Source organism: Eriocheir sinensis, unplaced genomic scaffold (assembly GCF_024679095.1).
Source record: "Eriocheir sinensis breed Jianghai 21 unplaced genomic scaffold, ASM2467909v1 Scaffold989, whole genome shotgun sequence".
Classification (NCBI taxonomy): domain Eukaryota; kingdom Metazoa; phylum Arthropoda; class Malacostraca; order Decapoda; family Varunidae; genus Eriocheir; species Eriocheir sinensis.
The window spans coordinates 74461-95478 of record NW_026112373.1 but is presented as its reverse complement, the minus strand read 5'-3'; the positions used below and the strand labels follow the sequence as shown (position 1 = coordinate 95478).

General features: G+C 45.9%; 1 protein-coding gene across 1 annotated transcript in view; it reads right to left on the bottom strand.

Annotated features, from left to right (window-relative positions):
* Positions 1 to 21018, bottom strand: part of LOC126995115 (cilia- and flagella-associated protein 298-like) — a 61742-nt gene that overhangs the window by 24494 nt on the left and 16230 nt on the right. Inside the window, exons 4-7 of the mRNA XM_050854394.1 lie at positions 20552 to 20690; positions 18968 to 19064; positions 16155 to 16325; positions 13881 to 13979 (exon numbers count right to left, since the gene is read on the bottom strand). Coding sequence (XP_050710351.1) covers positions 13881 to 13979; positions 16155 to 16325; positions 18968 to 19064; positions 20552 to 20690 — 506 coding nt within the window. The remainder of the gene's footprint in view (positions 1 to 13880; positions 13980 to 16154; positions 16326 to 18967; positions 19065 to 20551; positions 20691 to 21018) is intronic.

Genomic DNA, 21018 nt, shown 5'->3' with positions numbered 1-21018 from the left:
TCCACCTCCCTCCTCTCCAAGAATTCTTACAGGCCATCTTATCTGGTCCGTTTTGCCTGACCTTCCATCTCTTCGCAGTGCTGAGTCCATCCCCCTACAGGAGCTAACAGCTGGCTTGCAGCCCCTAAATTCTGTGGTCGAGCCGGATCAGCCCTTTCAACCCGAAATCCATTGGTGGATTGTCTTCGCCATTGTCGTGATCCTGGTTCTTCTACTGGTGACGTCTGCCGTGGGGTATTCCTATGTCCTGCGCTACGCACGACGACGCCTGCTTCCAGACTCGAGCCCACTGCAGACATTGAAAGGCGTATCTTTTCCACCAACACCTGTGAGATCTCAGGGGCGAGATCTTCCGGAAGGGGAAGTATGTTGGGACCCAGAATATGGACAAACAGAAGACGACCATAGCAGCACAGTTAATTAACAGTGACCCCAATCAGAGGCAAATACCGAGTGGAGATATGGAGACAAGAATTGTAAATATGATAGGAGAGGGAAGGAAAGAAATTAGTCAGATATACAAAGTTGTAAACATCTGATTAGCACTAACACTACTGAGAGGTTATGGAAAATACCCAGACCCACATACAGAAAGCAGATACCCAGTAGGCGTGGTCAGGAAGTGTGGATAACCATTCAAGAGGACTCTAACATGTCACGTGCGGTGTGACGAAAATGCTATAAGCGAATAACTGAAAAGAGAAGTCACTGTGGGAGTGTCTTAAGAGTGAAATAACAAATAGTAGGAGAAGTAAACAATATAACATAATGAGCGAGCCAATGGTTGTTGACAGGAAGTATTGGCTACTGGTTATGTAGAAAATGAAGGCGTGTCAAAGATGTAGTTCCGCCTCAAGCAAGGAAAAATGTGACCTAGACAACAGTGATATGGGCAGACCGAGCCTTGCACTCGCTTCAAGCAGACTTGCTACTCACTCAGCTGAGAATGGCTGTTGTGATCTTAATCGTGAGTAGAAATTCGAGAATCTAAGGAAACCGACTGTATTGTCCTGGAGATTATAATGTAAGAGTTTTGAATTAGGATTGTGATTGGGAAAGGTTTTTGATTTTTTGTTTGCGATCTAAACCAAAGGTAGAAAGCACTGGGTGTGGTATAATTTGGTGCTTCAGTGAAATTGTAGTATATTATACTATAGGAATGTGTTATCAGGATGTGAGGAGAGTATTTAAATATTGTGATGTAAGCAGAGAGAAACAAACCACTGCTTGTGGAATGACGAGTGTTATTATTATTGGCAACAACTGAGCACAAATTGTAGTATTATGTTTAAAGACATGTCGTTTGTCATATGTTGTATCCATTGCTGAATATGCCAGCGTTATGATCGTCTGAGCATAGAATATTGCGTAAGGCAATTACTTTCATTTAATTTTAAATAAATGTATATTTTCTTTTTCCCTTGTTTATCCCCGAACACCAGTCTCCAATAACAACTTAAGCCGGATCACGCTACCAGGGATACGAGACGGTGAGATCATTTATGGAGTAATTAATGAGTGATAAAAGAGTTGATTTAATACAAGAAAAGAAGGGTCCAAAAGTAGTAGAGGTAGTAGTAACAGTAGTAGTAGAGGTGGTAGTAACAGTAGTAGTAGAGGTGGTAATAACAGTAGTAGAGGTGGTAGTAGTAGAGGTGGTAGCAGTAGAGGTGGTAGTAACAGTAGTAGTAGTAATAGTAGTAGTAACAGTAGTAGTAGAGGTGGTAGTAACAGTAGTAGTAGAGGTGGTAGTAACAGTAGTAGTAGAGGTGGTAGTAACAGTAGTAGTAGTAGAGGTGGTAGTAACAGTAGTAGTAGTAGAGGTGGTAGTAACAGTAGTAGTAGAGGTAGTAGTAACAGTAGTAGTAGAGGTGGTAGTAACAGTAGTAGTAGAGGTGGTAGTAACAGTAGTAGTAGAGGTGGTAGTAGTAGAGGTAGTAGTAACAGTAGTAGTAGAGGTAGTAGTAACAGTAGTAGTAGAGGTAGTAGTAACAGTAGTAGTAGAGGTAGTAGTAACAGTAGTAGTAGAGGTGGTAGTAACAGTGGTAGTAGTAACAGTAGTAGTAACAGTAGTAGAGAAAGGAAAGCCAGAGTAGGGGCCTAAGGTCCCAAAAAGAACCACTACACTCACTGGTGCCCTGAGCCCCCAGGAAATATAAACACTTGGATGACTTAGAGGAAGTGCTCGAGGCAAGGGCTGAGTGGCAATTTAAGGAAACACTGGATATTTAACAAGGGTGTTTGATTTAAATCAAGTTCATTTAAATCAAGATTTAAAAAAAAAATTTCATCATTGATTTAAATTTATTTAAACTCATGAATTTTTAAAATTGTAACTGATGTAACTCTAATCTTATTGCCAGGCAACAACAGAGAATGGAAAAATAAACAAAGAAAACACTCCTTGACTTCGATGTCAATATTTCCCTGTTAACTTCACATATCCTCCTGAGCTGGTTAGCTCATTATATATATCTTCAGTCAGCCACACCTGGTCCGTCCAGTGTCCTGGGGCAGAACAAGACACTGGCCGCCTTTCTCACGGTATCTTGCTGAGGCAGTGATAGTTTTCCTGAGCTGTTTGGTTCATTATATATACAGTACTGTTTCCAAGATTGCGAGTTTCAAGTTTGCGATTCACCGAGTTTGCGATAGGGACCCCAAAAATTCGATTTTTATTGAAAACTGAAATTGCGATATGACCCGAACTTTGAGGGTGGCATGCGTGAGAAAGTGGTGGTTTCCGCTCTAGTTAACACTTAAGGGGCTCTCACACATTCCCGGTCCCGGTCGCGACCGTCCCCGATGACTCCCGATAAGCCGATCGCCGGTCGACCGGCTGTAAGATCGGGGATTGTCGGGTCTGCCGCCTACCGCCGGTCGACCCTGAGGACCATAGACGCAGCCGACCACCGCCGGTCAACTTTAAAATTTTCAAAGATATCGGGGATGCGCCCGGTCGACCGGCGGTGTCGAAAAATGTCGCCGGTCGACCGGCGGTCACCCGCCGACACCCACGGCAGACCGGCGGTAGACCGCGAGTAAACACCTGTGTCTGACCTGGGGATTAGCAAGGGAGGAAGGAGGAAAACGAGGAGGAACAGGTAGGAGCGAGGGATGAAGAGAGAGAGGGAGATGAGATAAAGGAGGAAGAGGAATGAGTGAAAGAGAGAAAAAAAAAATATATATATATATATATTGTATGTGTGTGGAAGTGAGAATGGTTTGCTGGGTGATTAAAACGAGAGTGAGAGAGAGAGAGAGAGAGAGAGAGAGAGAGAGAGAGAGAGAGGGAGAGGGAGAGAGAGAGAATTGCTCGTTTATGTAATTAATAGCCTCTTTTCATTTAAGTGATGTGAGTCATGCGCGCTGTGTTAGCAACGGAAAGGCCTGAGGAATGAAGCGAGGTGAAGAAGCTGTTCCCGATTATGAGAGGGGCAGTTGGCCGCCAGCAAGCACACCAGAAGGAGGCCCCGCAAAGAAGGCCTTCATACCGCCCGGGGCGAGGTTCTGTGCGAGGCACCGTCGGCTGTGTGCCGGAGTCCGGAGTGCCCGCTGTTGGGAAGGCCTACGACGGCGGCGGCGAATCAGGGGAAGCGGACCACTGGCTACTGACGACTGGCGCAGCCCTTGTTACTTATTGCTGTTACTCAATTTAATTGCACTGCAAATAAACTGCACTGCAGAGAAAAGTGTTTGTTGTGCTCCTACTGGCCGCTACAAGCTATCTAGGCATTATGTCTGAGCACTCCCTCGACCTGAAATTGATACCACAGTATGACGGCAGTGGCACTGCGTCTGTGGTGGAATGGATAGAAAAACTAGAACTCGTCTGCAAGTTACGGAAAATTGATGATGTGGCCAGTGTGATCCCTCTTCGCCTTTCTGGGGGTGCATTTGCTGTTTATCTTCAATTAGGAGAAGAGGAAAAGAAGAAGAAAGAGAAGATAAAGGAAGCACTTCTGGCCGCATTTGCCGCGGACCCCTATGCAGCCTATGAACAGTTCGTCAGCCGAAAATTGACACCAGGTGAAAGTCCTGACGTCTTTCTAGCTGAGCTGCGGCGCCTGTCTTCTCGGTGTGGCGGGATGTCTGAGAAGGGCCTGGCTGGTGCATTTGTTTCTGGCCTTCCAGAGAGTGTTCGGCAGTTACTTAGAGCTGGATCACGAATGGAGGCACTGGACATTGGACAGCTCCTAACTCGAGCGAGGGCTGTCATACGAGATGATGGGACTTCTGGTATTCAGGAAGCATGTCTTGCCGCCCAAGGAGACGGTAAACAGATCAGCACCTCCAATCAACGATGTTACATCTGCGACGGCGTGAACCACTTTGCCAGGAACTGCTTGGCTCGTCGTGGGGAAGCAGGCACCAACAGAGGACTTTCTCAGAGACGCCGTGTGCGGTGCTATCGTTGTGGTGTTTGGGGCCATGTTTCATCAGCGTGCTCGGGAAACGCGAGTGGAGGGGAGGCGTCAGCGCCAGTCTCTCCTCAGAAAGATTAGTGAAAGAGGCGCTACCAACTACAGTAGCGACATTGAACGGGGACAAGCACAGCGTATTGGTTGATACTGGCTGCTCGATCGTGGCTCATGTCTCCTGCTGTAAGAATTGGAAGAAAGAGGCAGTGTCCATCCTGAATATTAGTGGGAAGGAGCAGCAGTGTGAGGGCACAGGTGTTGTAAGAATCCAATTGGGTAACGGTGCTGTTGCCGAGGTTGAAGTGATTGTTGTTAGTGTCAAACCACTAGGATTCACGTTTATACTAGGAATGAACGGCATTACTGCGCTCGGTGGTGTTTTCATCAATGGACGTGAAGTGCAGTTTGGGACAGCAAATACAAATGTGTGTGCCGCAGCGGTTGGTAAAGTGATAGAGGAACGAGACTTCACTGCATCTACGACACAGCAAGTCGCTCCTGGACAGCGGCATGGAAGTGGTCAAACGGTAAAGAGCCAGGCCTTCTGAAAACCAGATGGAGGCATACGGAGTCCCCGCGGAGTGAGAGCACAGTATGAAGAAGAAATCGATAAGTGGATAGAAGACAAATGGATGGTGCCATTCGACGAAAGAAAACACGGTCCAGCAGGACTCATCCCTTTGATGGTTGTTATACAACACAACAAAGGGAAGGTGAGGCCCGTACTCGATTTCAGGGAGCTGAATTCCTACATAGACACCTTTACAGCGGATGCGGATGTCTGTGCAGACAAAATATGGAATGGCGAAGGAAAGGAACAAACGTGGCTATTGTAGATCTAAATCAGGCCTACCGACAATTACACATTCAAGAATCTCTCTGGCAATATCAGCCTGTTATGTATAAAGGCCGCCGGGATTCCCTTCCTCGTCTGGGATTCGGACTGAATGTTGCTCCATTAGTGATTCAAGCATTGCGAAACAGCGTGTGATCACAAGAGCATGATTTGAGGATGTGAACGTCGGCCGACATGGACGAAATCAGAGTCAACGAAGACATCGTTGCTGCCAACCGTGTTTTAGAACATCTTGAACAATATGGACTGGCTGCCAAAACCCCGAGCGTGTGGCTGAAGGAGCAAGAGTGTTGGGCTTGAAGGTTTGGGGGAGCATCACTCACTGGCTTGGGGTCGTGATGGCAGGATAAGCGAATTACCTGAACAGCTCACTGAAGAAGTGTGTTTTCCTACTGTGGAAAATTGGTTGGTCACTTTCCAGTGTGCGGATGGTTGAGAGTGGCATCTGCCTATGTGAAGAGAAGGGTTAATCTTTCAACGCGAGGATGGGATGATGCCGTTGTTGGTGAGGAACCACGGATGCTGCTAACAGAGATCTTGACTAGGGTAAAGAAGGACGACCCAGCTCAAGGCAGGTGGGATGTTAAAGGAGACACTGCAAGAGTGTGGGTGGATGCAAGTTCCCTGGCTCTAGGCGCAGCGGTTGAGGTGGACGGGTGCATCATCGAAGACGCTAGCTGGCTTCGCCCTGAAGGCACGGATCATATAAATATGGCAGAACTCAATTCAGTCATCAAGGGACTCAACCTTGCACTAGCTTGGCAGATGAAAACTGTGGAATTAATGAGTGACTCTACCACTGTGTGTCGGTGGGTAGAGGATGCCCTCACTGGTCGTGCAAGGCTGAAAACGAAAGCGGCTAGCGAAATGTTGATACGTAGATGCCTTGGCATCATTGTGTCCCTGGTCAAGGAGTGTGGTCTATCACTTTCCATCACGCGAATATCGTCCGCGGAGAACAAAGCAGACTCCCTCACACGTGTGCCCCAGCGATGGCTGAAAGCATCATCAACAGTCGATCTGTCACCGTCAGTTTGTGCCATTGCTGCAGACCCTGCTATTGATCAGTTAGTGGCAGACGTTCACCATTCTCGAGGTCATCCTGGTGTGAGACGGACTCTTTACTTCGCGAGGAGGGTCAACCCGGCAGTAACCAGGGGACAGGTGCGCTCAATTACTACCACCTGTCAGGAATGCCTATCTATCGACCCGGCGCCTGCGAAGTGGCATACTGGTGACTTGTCCGTGACTGGCATTTGGCAAAGAGTCGGGATGGACATCACGCACTGCAGAGGACAGTCTTATCTCTCACTGATAGACTGTGGACCATCACGCTTCACCATTTGGCGCCTGCTTCAGCTTCAGACAAGTGATTGCGTCATTAAGCACCTGGAAGCGGTGTTCTTTGAACGTGGGGCGCCGCAGGAGCTACTGACGGATAACGACACAGCTTTTCGCAGTAAGTTGTTTTCTCAGTTCGCCTTGCGGTGGAATGTGCGTGTCCACTATAGGGGAGCCTATGCCCCAGCTGGTAATGGTATAGTGGAACGCTGCCACCGTACTGTGAAGGTGATTGCGGCAAGGAAAGGCTGTTCGATAGCAGAGGCAGTGTATCTATTAAACATCACGCCTTCTGATGATTGTACGCAGTCTTCCGCTCCAGGAAATGTAATCTACAATTACGCCATGAGAGTGCGAGGAGAGGCTGAAATAGAAAGAAATGTCAGGGTACAACACAATCCTTACCAAATGGGAGATAATGTATGGGTGAAGCCGCCAAGAGGACGCTGCGACGACCGATATAAGGAGGGCACGGTGACCAGTATTGTTTCTGATCAAGTTGCGGAGGTGGATCAAATTCCGCGGCATGTCAAGGATCTCCGGAAGCGTAGTTCGAGCCGTCAACGACAAGAGCAAGATATTATCGCCTCTGAAAGTAGTGACGATGAATTGATAATGGCGTTCCCTGTTCAAGATGATGCCGACGTGGGTCAACGGAGGGTTATCAAGGAAGGGGAGGCAGAACAACCATTAAGACGTTCGACCAGGATAGCAAGACGGCAACAGTGTTTAGTATGTGATTGATATATCAGGGGGGAGTGTATGTGTGTGGAAGTGAGAATGGTTTGTTGGGTGATTAAAACGAGAGAGAGAGAGAGAGAGAGAGAGAGAGAGAGAGAGAGAGAGAGAGGGAGAGGGAGAGAGAGAGAGAGAGGGAGAGAGAATTGCTCGTTTATGTAATTAATAGCCTCTTTTCATTTAAGTGATGTGAGTCATGCGCGCTGTGTTAGCAACGGAAAGGCCTGAGGAATGAAGCGAGGTGAAGAAGCTGTTCCCGATTATGAGAGGGGCAGTTGGCCGCCAGCAAGCACACCAGAAGGAGGCCCCGCAGAGAAGGCCTTCATACCGCCCGGGGCGAGGTTCTGTGCGAGGCACCGTCGGCTGTGTGCCGGAGTCCGGAGTGCCCGCTGTTGGGAAGGCCTACGACGGCGGCGGCGAATCAGGGGAAGCGGACCACTGGCTACTGACGACTGGCGCAGCCCTTGTTACTTATTGCTGTTACTCAATTTAATTGCACTGCAAATAAACTGCACTGCAGAGAAAAGTGTTTGTTGTGCTCCTACTGGCCGCTACATATATATATATATATAGAGAGAGAGAGAGAGAGAGAGAGAGAGAGAGAGAGAGAGAGAGAGAGAGAGAGAGAGAGAGAGAGAAAGCAATGGAAGGAGGAACAGGTGGGAGGGAGTGAGGAAGAGAGAGGGAGTGAGGAAGAGAGAGGGGGGGATGGAGGAGAGTGAGGAAGGGAGAGGATGGAGAGATGAAAAAAAGAAGGACGAGGAATGGGTGAAGAGAGAGAGAGAGAGAGAGAGAGAGAGAGAGAGAGAGAGTTTTATGCACACGAATGAATTTAGGTATGAAGCTGTTTGAGGTAATTATAAATATATGAAAATGCAAAGAAAGTGTTTGCTCGTCAATGTGCCGCAGGTCTGCCGCCCGGTAAACCGGCGGTCTGCCACCGGTAGGCCGGCGGTCTACCACCGACTGACCTGCTGCAGTCGCCGGTCGGAGAAATCGAAAATCGTATATGGTCGCCAGTCTACCGTCGGTAAACCGCCGGCTTACCGGCGGTAAGCCGCCGGTCCCGGGATTATTGCCTATTTTGTCGGCGGTCAGGCCCCGATCGGCTTATCGGGAGTCATCGGGGACGATCGGGACCGGGACCGGGAATGTGTGAGAGCCCCTTTAACGGAGCGGAGGGGTCGTGACGTCAGGGCGCACTGCAGCGTCACTACCACAACACTGTATTCTGCTGCCCACTGCCATTGTTCACCTCACCCCCGCAGTCCCACCCAACTAAGGATAGTTCAGTGAAACGTCATCAACTCAGCCATGACGTCATGTGTTCTATGACGTCATGGCGGTGACGCGCACTGGAAACCCCCGCCAGCAAGAGTCTCATTTGAATTTTAGTTTTATTCAAGGATTTTCACATCATATTATGAAGTGTGGTGTTCTCTGAAACTTCAATCCAGTGGCGCCGCGGCCAGACGTGTGGGTCTCCAGTGACGTCTGGGGCGGATACAGGGGGGCCCGCCCCCCTGTATCCTTCTACCTCTTAGATTCCACCGCCATGTTGCCTCTCTTTCTCTCTTCTATCAATATTTCCACACTGACTGCTCTTCTGAACTTGCTAACTGCATGCCTCCCCCCCTCCCGCAGCCCCGCTGCACACGACTTTTTACTCATGCTCATCCCTATACTGTCCAAGCCCCTTATGCAAGAATTAACCAGCATCTCCATTCTTTCATCCCCTTCACTGGTAAACTCTGGAACAGTCTTCCTTCGTCTGTATTTCCTCCTGCCTATGACTTGACCATAGCTGGGCGTTATCGCAATAAGTTATCGCGATACTTTATCGCTGATAACAAAATCGGGTTATCGGCCATCTTTTTTTTTTTTTTTTTTTTTTTTACAGCAAAGGAGACAGCTCAAGGGCACAAAAAAGTAAACATTAATAAAAAAAAGCCCGCTACTCGCTGCTCCTAAAAAGAATCCAAAGAGGTGGCCGAAAGATAGGTCAGTTTCGGGAGGAGAGGTGTCCTGATACCCTCCTCTTGAAAGAGTTCAAGTCGTAGGCAGGAGGAAATACAGATGAAGGAAGATTGTTCCAGAGTTTACCAGCGTGAGGGATGAAAGAGTGAAGATGCTGGTTAACTCTTGCATAAGGGGTTTGGACAGTATAGGGATGAGCATGAGTAGAAAGTCGAGTGCAGCGGGGCCGCAGGAGGGGGGGAGGCATGCAGTTAGCAAGTTCAGAAGAGCAGTCAGCGTGGAAATATCGATAGAAGATAGAAAGAGAGGCAACATTGCGGCGGAATTTAAGAGGTAGAAGACTATCAGTATGAGGAGGAGAGCTGATGAAACGAAGAGCCTTTGCCTCCACTCTGTCCAGAAGAGCTGTGTGAGTGGAGCCCCCCCACACATGAGATGCATACTCCATACGATCTGCTACTTATTTATATAAATATCGGTATCTTCGTTACTTTTGTAACCAAACTAGCGATAATCACTACTTTTTCCGCCTCTCAGAAAAAGAAAAAAAACGTTGTCTCCTCCCTACTGCGCATGCGTGGTCCAGGCGCCCGGTGTTGTATGAAAAAAACTTTGGGATATGAAATATGTTCGGTGAAGAGATTTCATACTTAGATCACAACATTAAAACACTAGGTCATTTTTTTTGCTAGACTCAAAAACCACTATATCAGAGAGAAAAATCATTTAACTTTGCCCAAAAAATGATTATTCTCTTCCTGAAATTTGGGATCCCTTTGTAAAGAGCGCAAACAGAGACCAGCGGCTTGTGTTAGCACGTGGCGGCGTGGCGCGTGGCCTCTCAGCTGGGTCTCGAGTGACGGAGTGAGTGCCAGTGTTCCGGTTCCCAGTGCTTCAGTTCTTCTTTACTGAAGTGACTGTTAAAGTGTTAATGGTGATAAGTAAGAACAACTGAATAAGTAGTGATGGGCCAGTTCACAAGAGACCAGTGTTTGTAAACAAAAACACCAGCTTTTGACGGTGGGAACGCCAAACAACACAACACCAGTTCAGGCGTTTCTAGTAATACTGTCCATATGTATGTTCAACGTGTACTTTTCAGGTTTTGTAAGTTTTTAAAAATATAGGTTATGAAAATTTGAATTCATCAATGTTTTTTATTTGAAATGTCAATAAAGTATCGTTTTCGCCTATTGGACTTATCGCTAGCTAGTATCGGAATTGTGGATTTATATCGGGTATCAGGTATCGGTTATCGCCAATATTTGTGTCTCCAGTTAACGAATATTGCTTATCACCGATAAGGTTTATCATTATCAGTTATCGGGTATTAGGAATAAGGTTTTCTGTCATCGTGCCCACCTATGGACTTGACCTCTTTCAAGAAGAGTGTATCAAGACACCTCTCCACCCGGAATTGACCTCTCTTTTGGCTACTCTTTACTTTTTACTTTTGTGGGAGCGGCGAGTAGCAGGCTTTTTTTTGTACTCTTTTTGTTGCCCTTGAGCTGCATCCTTTGATGTAAAAAAAAATAATAATAAATAAAAAAAATACAAGCACACAAAAGACAATCTTGTATCAGACAGTATGGTCAGATCATACTCCAACAATGTATGGCCTTTCAAATACCTCATAATTCATCTCATTGCAAGTACATAAAAAGCCATTTGGCTTTGTATGTGCCTATACATAAAGAATTTCAATAATATATTGCAAGTAGACAGCACACTGGGTAATATTCAGAATAGCCCAGCATTACATTCAACAGTTATTTACTATCACATGCTATTTTGAATATTAATCGTTACTTACATGCAATAAATTATTAAAATACCCTTTATTTGGACTTGTAGGCCTTGATGTCTTTAAATGTACCTGAAATGAGATGAATTATAGGCATTTGAGAGGCCATCGCTGGATGTGACTACACTGCCTGACACAAGCCTGTCCTTCGTGTGCTGGTGTGGTGTATTACTGATGCAAACTGCCATGTTTGGGATTTATAGGGACTGAGTTTTCTTGTATACATAAACATTCAAATATATTATTGAAAATTTGCTTGAATGTCTATCACAACAGTTAGATTTTCACGTATTCACTAATTAGAAATGCGCAGGTGACACATCCATCAAAATCCCCGCTGTGTTGACGGACAGACGGAATGAAACAGACTACAGTAAGAGTGAGAACACTGCTGCTGGACCTTGGTTGTGGCCACCAGGGGTTCTGAGTGTCCCTTCACCGTGGGCTGCCCTGCCGCCCATGGCTGGGAGGGGCAGCACTCACATTTCATGGATATTTTTACTCTTGTTTTGATCTGTACAATCTCTCCTGCGGTTTTCAGGGAGGGATGATGGATAGGAGACACACAACAACAGAAGATGGTGAAGTAAGAAACAAAATATCGGTGAATTAATAATACCAATTGTTGATAACAGCAATTGTCCTGGTCACATCATGGTCGTCATTCATTTGCACCACAAGTGAGGCCTCCAAACACTCAAGTGAGCTAAATAAAAACTGTTAAAAGGAACAAAAGACAACAAAAATAAGGAGTGGCAGTAAAGGAAATATTTGTAATAATATTATATACCTCTATTTTTCAGAGAATCACCACACACACACACACACACACACACACACACACACACATACACACGGGTCATCCACATCTTCCTCTGACACTTCCATCTGAAGCTGCTGTCATTTTTCTTTGTGCAATATCAGTGAGGACGTGTCCAAAACATGACATGGTCTGGTTATACTGTTAAGAGACTGGGCAGAGCTGTGGTGCAGTGCTGGCCGTGGCTGGGCAGCCGGCCAGGTTAGTTATGGTGATGGACTATGAGGCAGGAATACTCAAACATGTGTTGTAAACTGGTGTAGAGAATGTACAGGATTACATTCATTTCATTTTATTCAGTAAAAAAAAAATCCAATTTAAATACAAAAATCTGATTTCAATTAAAAAATTTGATTTTTTAAAATAAAAAAATCAACAACCCTGATATATAAAGTATAAGGACTACAGGCCCTATTTACTACAACTAGGTAAACACACACACACACACACACACACACACACACACACACACACACTGGAGAGCAGAAGAGAGAGAGGGGACCTAATAGCATTGTACAGGATACAAGAGGGATTGGGGAAATTGGACAGGGAAGACCTAGTGGTACGTGACAGGAGTGTGACAAGAGGCAATGGTAATTGAAAAAAAAACGACTGTAGGAGAGACATCAAGAAACAGTTTTCCATACAGAAGCATAACAACATGGAACGGACTTGACAAGGAGACTGTGTGTGCAAAAACAATTCATGAATTTAAAGCCAAATTGGATTAATAAGCGTTATGGAGACGGAACAGCACAAGCCTAGTACGGCTCTTTTTCTGTATTTCACAACTAGGTAAATACATACACCGATACACACACACACACACACACACACACACACACAAATGAAAGTATCAGAAAAGACTGTGGATGATCCATGTATGTATGTGAAGTGATTCTTTGAAAAAGGAGTATAAGTTTCAAATATTTCCTTTCCTGACACTTCCTATAGTTAGTGATTTTTGTCCCTTTTATTAAATTTTCTTTAGTTCATTTGAGTGTTTGGAGGGGCCCAAGACTACCCACATGCTGTCCTGATGATTGCCTATCAACCCAGATTCCAGCAAAACTCTCTAAAGAGGATCAAGGGAAGCTCAGGATTAGTCAAGCAAGATGGCGGCAAAATAAAACAGTTGCCTGCGCCACCAATTGGCTGGGACCAATCAAAAGAGTAAAGATGGAGAAAGAGCGAAGGGGGACCAAAATGGAAGTATAAAATGGGAGGAGAAATATTAAAGGAAGTTCAAGAAGAGAGATCTGGGAGTGACAATACAAGATAATCAACAGCCTGAGAGTCACGTTAACCGGATATTTGGTGATACGTATAATATGGTGAGATATATAGGATTACCATTCCACTACATGGATAAGGACATGATGAAAAAGTTAATAACCACTATGATTAGGCCAAAATTGGAATATGCAGAGGCGGTGTGGTCTCCCCATAAGAAGAAACACAAAAAAAACTAGAAAGAATACAAAGGATGGCAACAAAAATGGTTCCAGAGCTGGAGGGATTGTCATATGATGAAAGATTAGAAGAAATGGACCTGCCAACACTAGAACAAAGAAGAGAAAGGGGAGACCTAATACAAATTTATAAATCATTGGGCAAAATGGAAGAAGTAGATAATGAGGAGTTACTACTAAAAGAAGGAATAAACACCAGGAACACAAGAGGACACAGTAAAAAATTGAGAAAAGTAAGATGCCTGAGAGACATAAAGAAATATAGCTTCCCGCAAAGAAATATAGAGGGTTGAAACAGACTAAGTGAGGATGTAGTATCGGCGAGGAGTGTGCAAAGCTATAAGGAAAAGTTGGACAATTACAGATACGGAGACGGGACCACACGAGCGTAAGCCCAGGCCCTGTAAAACTACAACTAGGCAAATACAAGTAGGTAAATACACACACTCACCTTGGTCTTCTCGTTGGTCCCCAGGTAATCGCTCAGTTTTTTGTCACACTGAAGTTCCTTGCTGGCGAACCACAGCTGAGTTGTGGCAGGATCCAGAACCTGTAGCAGCAGTAGTAGAAGTAGTAGTAGTAATAGTAGTAGTAGTAGTAACAGTAGTAGTAGTAGTAGTAGTAGTAGTAGTAGTAGTAGTAGTAGTAGTAGTAGTAGTAGTAGTAGTAGTACCAGCAGTAGTTGTAGTAGTAGTAACAGTAGTAGTAGGAGTAGTAGTGTAGTAACAGTAGTAGTAGTAGTAGTAACAGTAGTAGTAACAGTAGTAGTAGTAGTAGTAGTAGTAGTAACAGTAACAGTAGTAGTAGTAGTAGTAGTAGTAGTAATCAAGTCATTCAAATTGCAGGGAGGGGAGTTGTGGCACACTGGCCACCAGGAACACACAGGAGCAGGGTGCACACTATGGAGGTGGTGTGCATTAATGTTGATATTTGTTTTTCCAGCAATGGAAGGAGCTTGAGGGCAACAACAGCATACAATGAAAAACCCTGCCGAGCACTGCTCCACCAAACAGACTATGGCATGAGTGACCCCCGGGCTTGGCGGCGTAGGGTGGGCGGGGCAACGCGCCCCCCAGCGTACGCCCCCATTGACTGATTACTAAGTGGCCAAAAGAGAGTCAACAGCAGCTGGGGAGAGGTGTTTTGATATTCCTCTCTTGAAAGAGGTCAAGTCATAGGAAGGAGGAAATACAGAAAAAGGAAGGCTGTTCCACAGTTTACCAGTGAAAGGGATCAAAGAATGTAGATGATGTATAACGCTTGCATAAGGGACTTGCAAAGCATAAGGATGAACAAGAGTAGACAGTCGTTTGTGGCAGGGCCGCGGAAGGGGGCGGAGGCATGCAGTTAGGAAATTCAGAGGAGCAGTCAGCGTGAAAATGTCAATAGAAGATGGAAAGAGATGCAACATGGCGGTGGAATTTAAGAGTCAGGAGACGGTCAATAAGAGGAGAGGAGTTGATGAGATGAAGAGCTTTATACTCCACTCTGTCCAGGAGAGCTGTGTGTGTGGAGCCCCTCCACACGAAACGCATAGCCATTCCATACGAGGGTGAACAAGGACCCTGTATATGGGCAGCATCTGTGAGGGGGAAAGACTGGCTGAGACGGTACAGAACACCCAACCTTGAGGAAGCTGATTTAATAAGAGATCAGATATGAAGCTTCTAGGTGAGACTTTGAATCAAGGATAGATTGAGAGTATTTATTGTAGGAGAAGGTGACAGCTGAGTGTTGTCAGAGAACAGGGGAGAGGTGTTTGGAAGGTTATGTCGAGTTGACAGGTGGAGAAATTGAGTTTTTGAGGCACTGAAGGACACCAAGTTGCTCCTGACCAATTCAGAAATGACAGCAAGGTCAGAGGTTGAGCGTTCTGCAGCGTTAGCCTTGAGTCCTGTAATTCCTGTGAGGAGGGTCTGCTGTTAAAATATGCTGAGTAATGCAGAGTAGAGTCATGGTAATAAATGTGGATAGGACATATTGTGTTGGAAAGATCACTGATGAGAAAGAGAGTGGGAGATAGAGCAGAGCCTTGCAGGACACCACTGTTGATAGCTTTAGGGGAAGAGCAGCAGGGATTGGTCAGCCTGAAAGGAAAAGTTCAGATAGAGGGAGAGAATCCATGGGAGGGTAGTTAAGAAAGCAAAAACTTGCGTCAGACTGTCTAAAGCTTCTGAGATGTCTGAAGTAACGACACACACCAGGGTCAGTGTCTGCGTGTATGCTGGGTGTGTTTGTTTGTTGCCACCTTGCGCTGTCAAGTGGCTGCACCGTGACCTCCCATTTGCATGTAGCTACACTATGTACTGACATCAAGTACATGAATCATTCACACTGGTGCAACACATCTGGCCAACTGGAGAGCTGGGAAAAAAAGAGGCACACAAGACCTCCTGGTGATCAGCAACAGAACAACAGGAGGCTACGAGTACACATTAAGAAGCCTTCAGTGCAAGTGGAATGTGGATAAGTAACTTCTGAATATACACACACACACACACACACACACACACACACACACACACACACACACACACACACACACACACTTCCCACAAAGAAATATAGAGGTTTGGAACAGACTAAGTGAGAATGTAGTATCGGCGAGAAGTATGCAAAGCTTTAAAGAAAAGTTGGATAAATGCAGATACAGAAACGGGACCACACGAGTGTAAAGCCCAGGCCTTGTAAAACTACGACTAGGTAAATACACACGCACACTCACCATCTTGCCGTCCTGGGTCTCCGTCAAGTCCTCCCTGTTCTCCAGCTCCTCCCGGACTGGGTCGTGGGGGGGCAGGCCCATGGGATACACCACCCCCACCGCCCCCCCCAGCATGGCCAGCGCGTCCCCGGCATGCTGGGGGGTCAGCGAGGTGCCAGCCTTCACCAACTCCTGGGGCGGCAGAGGAAGGGAGGGCTGTTACTGGAGGGGGATGAAAGGGAGAAAGAGAGCCTGTCCCTTCACTTCTTTTGTCTTCTCTATTCTCGCGTCCTTTTTCTCCTTCTCTCTCAACACTTCCACCTTCAGGTTCTCTTTCTGGGCGCCTCACGTACAGTCTGAAGCTTCATTTAGTCCGTTCAGTCAGTCCGCCAGTCAGGGAGTTATTCAGTCAGTCAATCGGTCAGTCAGTCACACAAGGTAATCAGTCAGCCACTCACTCAGTCAGGGAGATATTTAGTCACACTCACATCATTAGTCAGTCAAATATTAATCAGACAGTCACTCGGTTAATAATTCACACCATTGGTCAGTCACTCCAAGATGAAGGTCCACAATTCCTGCCTTGCCTGTGTTACTATGCCTGTGTCTCTTATCAATTCTACAGCATGTCATAATACTCTACTCCTATGTCTTTTTCACCTTCTTTCCTCCTCTTCCTCCTCCTCCAGCCATTACTACATGTCTGCCCTGACTTATACAATTCCTGGCTTGTCTCTGTGTTACTATGCCTGCGTCTGTTATCAATTTCACAGCATGCCACACTCTGTTCCTGCATCTTCTATATCTTCCCCACTCCTCCTCCTGTCTTTCCCAATGTCCTCTACCTGGTCCTCTGTCTGCCCTGACCTCCACAATTCCTGGGTTGCCTCTGTGTTACTATGCCTGTGTCTTTTATCAATTTCACGGCATGCCACACTCTGTTCCTGCACCTTCTATATCTTCCCCACTCCTCCTCCTCTTCCTCCTCCTCCTCCTGCCTTTCCCAATGTCCTCCACCTGGTCCTCTGTCTGCCCTGACCTCCACAATTCCTGGGTTGCCTCTGTGTTACTATGCCTGCGTCTATTATCAATTTCACGGCATGCCACACTCTGTTCCTGCACCTTCTAAATCTTCCCCACTCCTCCTCCTCCTCCTCCTGTCTTTCCCAATGTCCTCCACCTGGTCCTCTGTCTGCCCTGACCTCCACAATTCCTGGGTTGCCTCTGTGTTACCTGTTATCAGTTCTATGGCATATCAGAAACTGCTACACCTCCTCTATCTTCCCCACTCCTCCTCCTCCTCCTCCACCTGCAGCCTTTCCCAATGTCCTCCACCTGGTCCTTGTCTGCCCTGACCTCCACAATTCCTGGGTTTCCTCTGTGTTGCTTTGCTTGTCCGCCTGTCATCAGTTCTATGGCCTGACAAAATCTATGCCTACACCTTTTGCCTGATTTTTAAGGGTGGTCTTGGTCTTCATCAACACCACTGTGGCTGCCTTGTCTTTTCTGACCTGTTTCTCAAGGTGCAGTTGGTTAGTTTTGTTGATTTTCTTGTATTCCTTTTTGTGACAGTTTGTAGCAAGTTGTCCTGACTCTGTGAAACCCAACACTTCTGGCCGACTCCATCCCAGAGGTGGAAGCAAGGAACCAAACGGAACTGTTGATTAATACTGAATACTGTTAACCTGGTAGCAGCGACGGGCCAAATTTGTGGCCGTGTAGCAGCGAGGGGCCAAATTTGTGCCATGATATAAACCCCCCAAAATAGATGATACATAATCTGATGAAATGGTTTGTGTGAGGGGTGATTTTTACTCATTTTTCTCGCTTAGAGGGACCATTAAGAAACATGATCCCTGCTGCTACCAGGTTAAACTATATAGACTCTCACTAATTGCTGAATACCCCACACATGTGCACACTATCAAAATATATGTACACCTACCATGTTGACTAAAATGCCAATGTATGTTCCCTATCAAAATAAAGAAGTAGCTAAGGTGGACAGCCTGCCATTTTCACCTCCCCTGCTAATATTTCCCTCCCACTTTCCTTCCACCCCCCCCTTCTTCCCTTCACCCTCTTTACTGTTGATGAATCCTGAAAACCCAACACTTCTGGCTAACCCCGTCCCAAAGGTAGAAGCAAGGAACCAAACAGCCACGGAACTGTTGATTAATACTGAATACTGTTGAACTAAATACTCTCAATAATTGCTGAATACTGTTGATGAGTCCTGAAAACCCAACACTTCTGGCTAACCCCGTCTCAGAGGTGGAAGCAAGCAGCCACCAAACAGCCGCAGCACCGTTGACAGATACTAATACACCACTCTCCTCCTCTTCCTCCTTCTCTCTCGTCACTTCCACCTTCATGTTCTCTTTCTGGGCGTCTCAGGTACAGTCTGAGGCTTCATTTAGTCCGTCAGTCAGGGAGTTATGCAGTCAGTCAGTCGGTCAGTCAGTCAGGGAGAAAGATATTTAGTCAGCCACTCAGTCAGTCACACCATTAGTCAGACAGTCAAATAATAATCGTACAGTCATTCAGTCAGTCACTCACACCATCTTGCCCCACACCCTCAGACCCTCTCAGCCCCCTCAACAACCCCTTCCCGAGGCCACACAGCAGACTGGTGGGCTCTCAGGAGTGTTGTGTTGGTGAGGCGGCCTTGGCAGACGATCACTGGGCTCATTGAACTAGCGGTGGAAATGCTAAAACAACCTCCAGTAAACAACACAAACAATGAAGTGAAAAGACAAACTAGACACAGGACTTAATGGATAGTGGTGAGATGTTTATGCAATGTGGTGTTTATCTTTCCTCCTCCTGCTAACCTTGGAGATGAGTCCCTTTGCCTCCCTCACGGTGTCCGTTAAAACCTTCCTCATCTTCTCATTGGGTCGCCTTCCTCTTCTTCTGCCTGTCGGGTCCCTGCAAGTTTTGTCATCATCATCATTATTATTATTTAATGATTGCTTCAACTATTATACTATTGTCCTGATACAACTGTTACTATTACTATTATTGGTGCTCCTACTACTACAGGAAGTCCTGAAGGTGCAATGGGGTTAGGTCCCAACGTGATGGGGTTGGGTCCCTACAGAAAGGTCAAAATTCACCCTAAAAAGTAAGATAAATAAAATATTGTTCAAATGTCACCCCCCATCCTGCCTGTCATGAACTCACCTCAACTGAGTTCAGTTGCCGTGCCAGCCACGCAACACTGTGCACTGTTACACAATGGAGCTGGCAAGTTTTATCAATTAAGATGGCGGCATCAGCCATATGCCCCACCAAGTCATTGCACAGTTGTGTTGGGGGAAGGGCAGTGTTTGTACACACAGGACCCATCATGAGTGGCCAGTGTCACCTTCTGTGAATGTTTCCTTCAACTATGATTGATGTTTCCGGTAAGGAGTCACCAAAAATGGCTGCTGCAGTAATATTATCAGGGGGCTGTTGTTGTGGGTTGTTTTTGGTTGTGTCCAGCTGATAAACTGTCCGGTTTGCCTCACCCCCCACTTGTAAGATGTGGCAGCTATTGGGTAAACCAAACCAGCTGAGACTTGTAAACAGTGGAGATAACTGAGTAGACTCACTCCACCCTTGCTTGGCTCCTGTGCTGGCCAACTGGCATCAGCTAGATCTAGTGGCAGGCTTGTATAGCAAACTGTTGGCCTGTACACTGGTGGAGCAGTGACTGGTGGCTGTGGCAAGAGTAGCAAATGTGGCTTGAGTTCCAAGCCCAGCTGAGGGGAGTGTGGGTGGGCTGGCCAGGCCTACTACACTCCCCCTCTCTTGCCCTGCCCCTGGCCGGCTGGTCCAGCAGGTGAGGACAGCGGCCGGGTAGGGGGCGGAGGAGGCATAGGAACTATATATGTGTAAACAAACCACTGCTCTACCCACGGCATATAATTTAAATATCAACTCATTACTTAACCAAGTATTACTAATATTATTGGCCTGACCATATAAGGGGAAGCAAATTGCATACGTCGTAACTCAAGTATTAGTTTTATCATAATTATTATTATTATTATTATTATTATTATTATTATTATTATTATTATTATTATTATTATTATTATTATTATTATTATTATTATTATTATTATTATTATTATTATTATTATTATTATTATTATTATTATTATTATTATTATTATTATTATTATTATTATTATTATTATTATTATTATTATTATTATTATTATTATTATTATTATTATTATTATTATTATTATTATCAAGAAACCTGCAACCAAGCTTTACCTCTCTCCTGGCCTCTCATTCTTTACACTTTTTGCTGGAGTGTCACTTGGTGAGCCTTCGTTTTTCTATCCTTTTGTGCCCTTGAGATGTTTCCATTGATGTAAAGACACACACACACACACACACACACACACACACACACTCACTGGTTCTCCTCCTCCCCTCCGCTGGCCACACACTTTTCAGCCCACTCATCCAGCAGGCCAAGCTCCGTCACCTGCTCCTCCGTCAGCCCCTGCATGGCTGGGGGCTGGGCGGGGCCGTGCTCTGCCAGCTGCTCCAGGGCTGAGGGAGGGAAGGGTGCGGTGGAGGGGTGAGGGTCCAGAGGGTGATGAGAGGAGTGGTGGGAGGGGTGGGGAGGGAAGAAAATGAGGTACTGTTAGGAGTAGTAGTAGTAGTAGTAGTAGTAGCAGTAGTAGTAGTAGTAGTAGTAGTAGTAGTAGTAGTAGTAGTAGTAGTAATAGCAGTAGTAGTAGCAGTGGTCATCGTGTCATCAACTTATTCCTGTGAGGGTGTATTCTCCCAGCTACTCCACATCAGCGTTGCCAATTTATCGTACTTATCGCATTGTATTTCTGTAGTTTTGGACCGATAACTATGGCAAAAAGGAAAA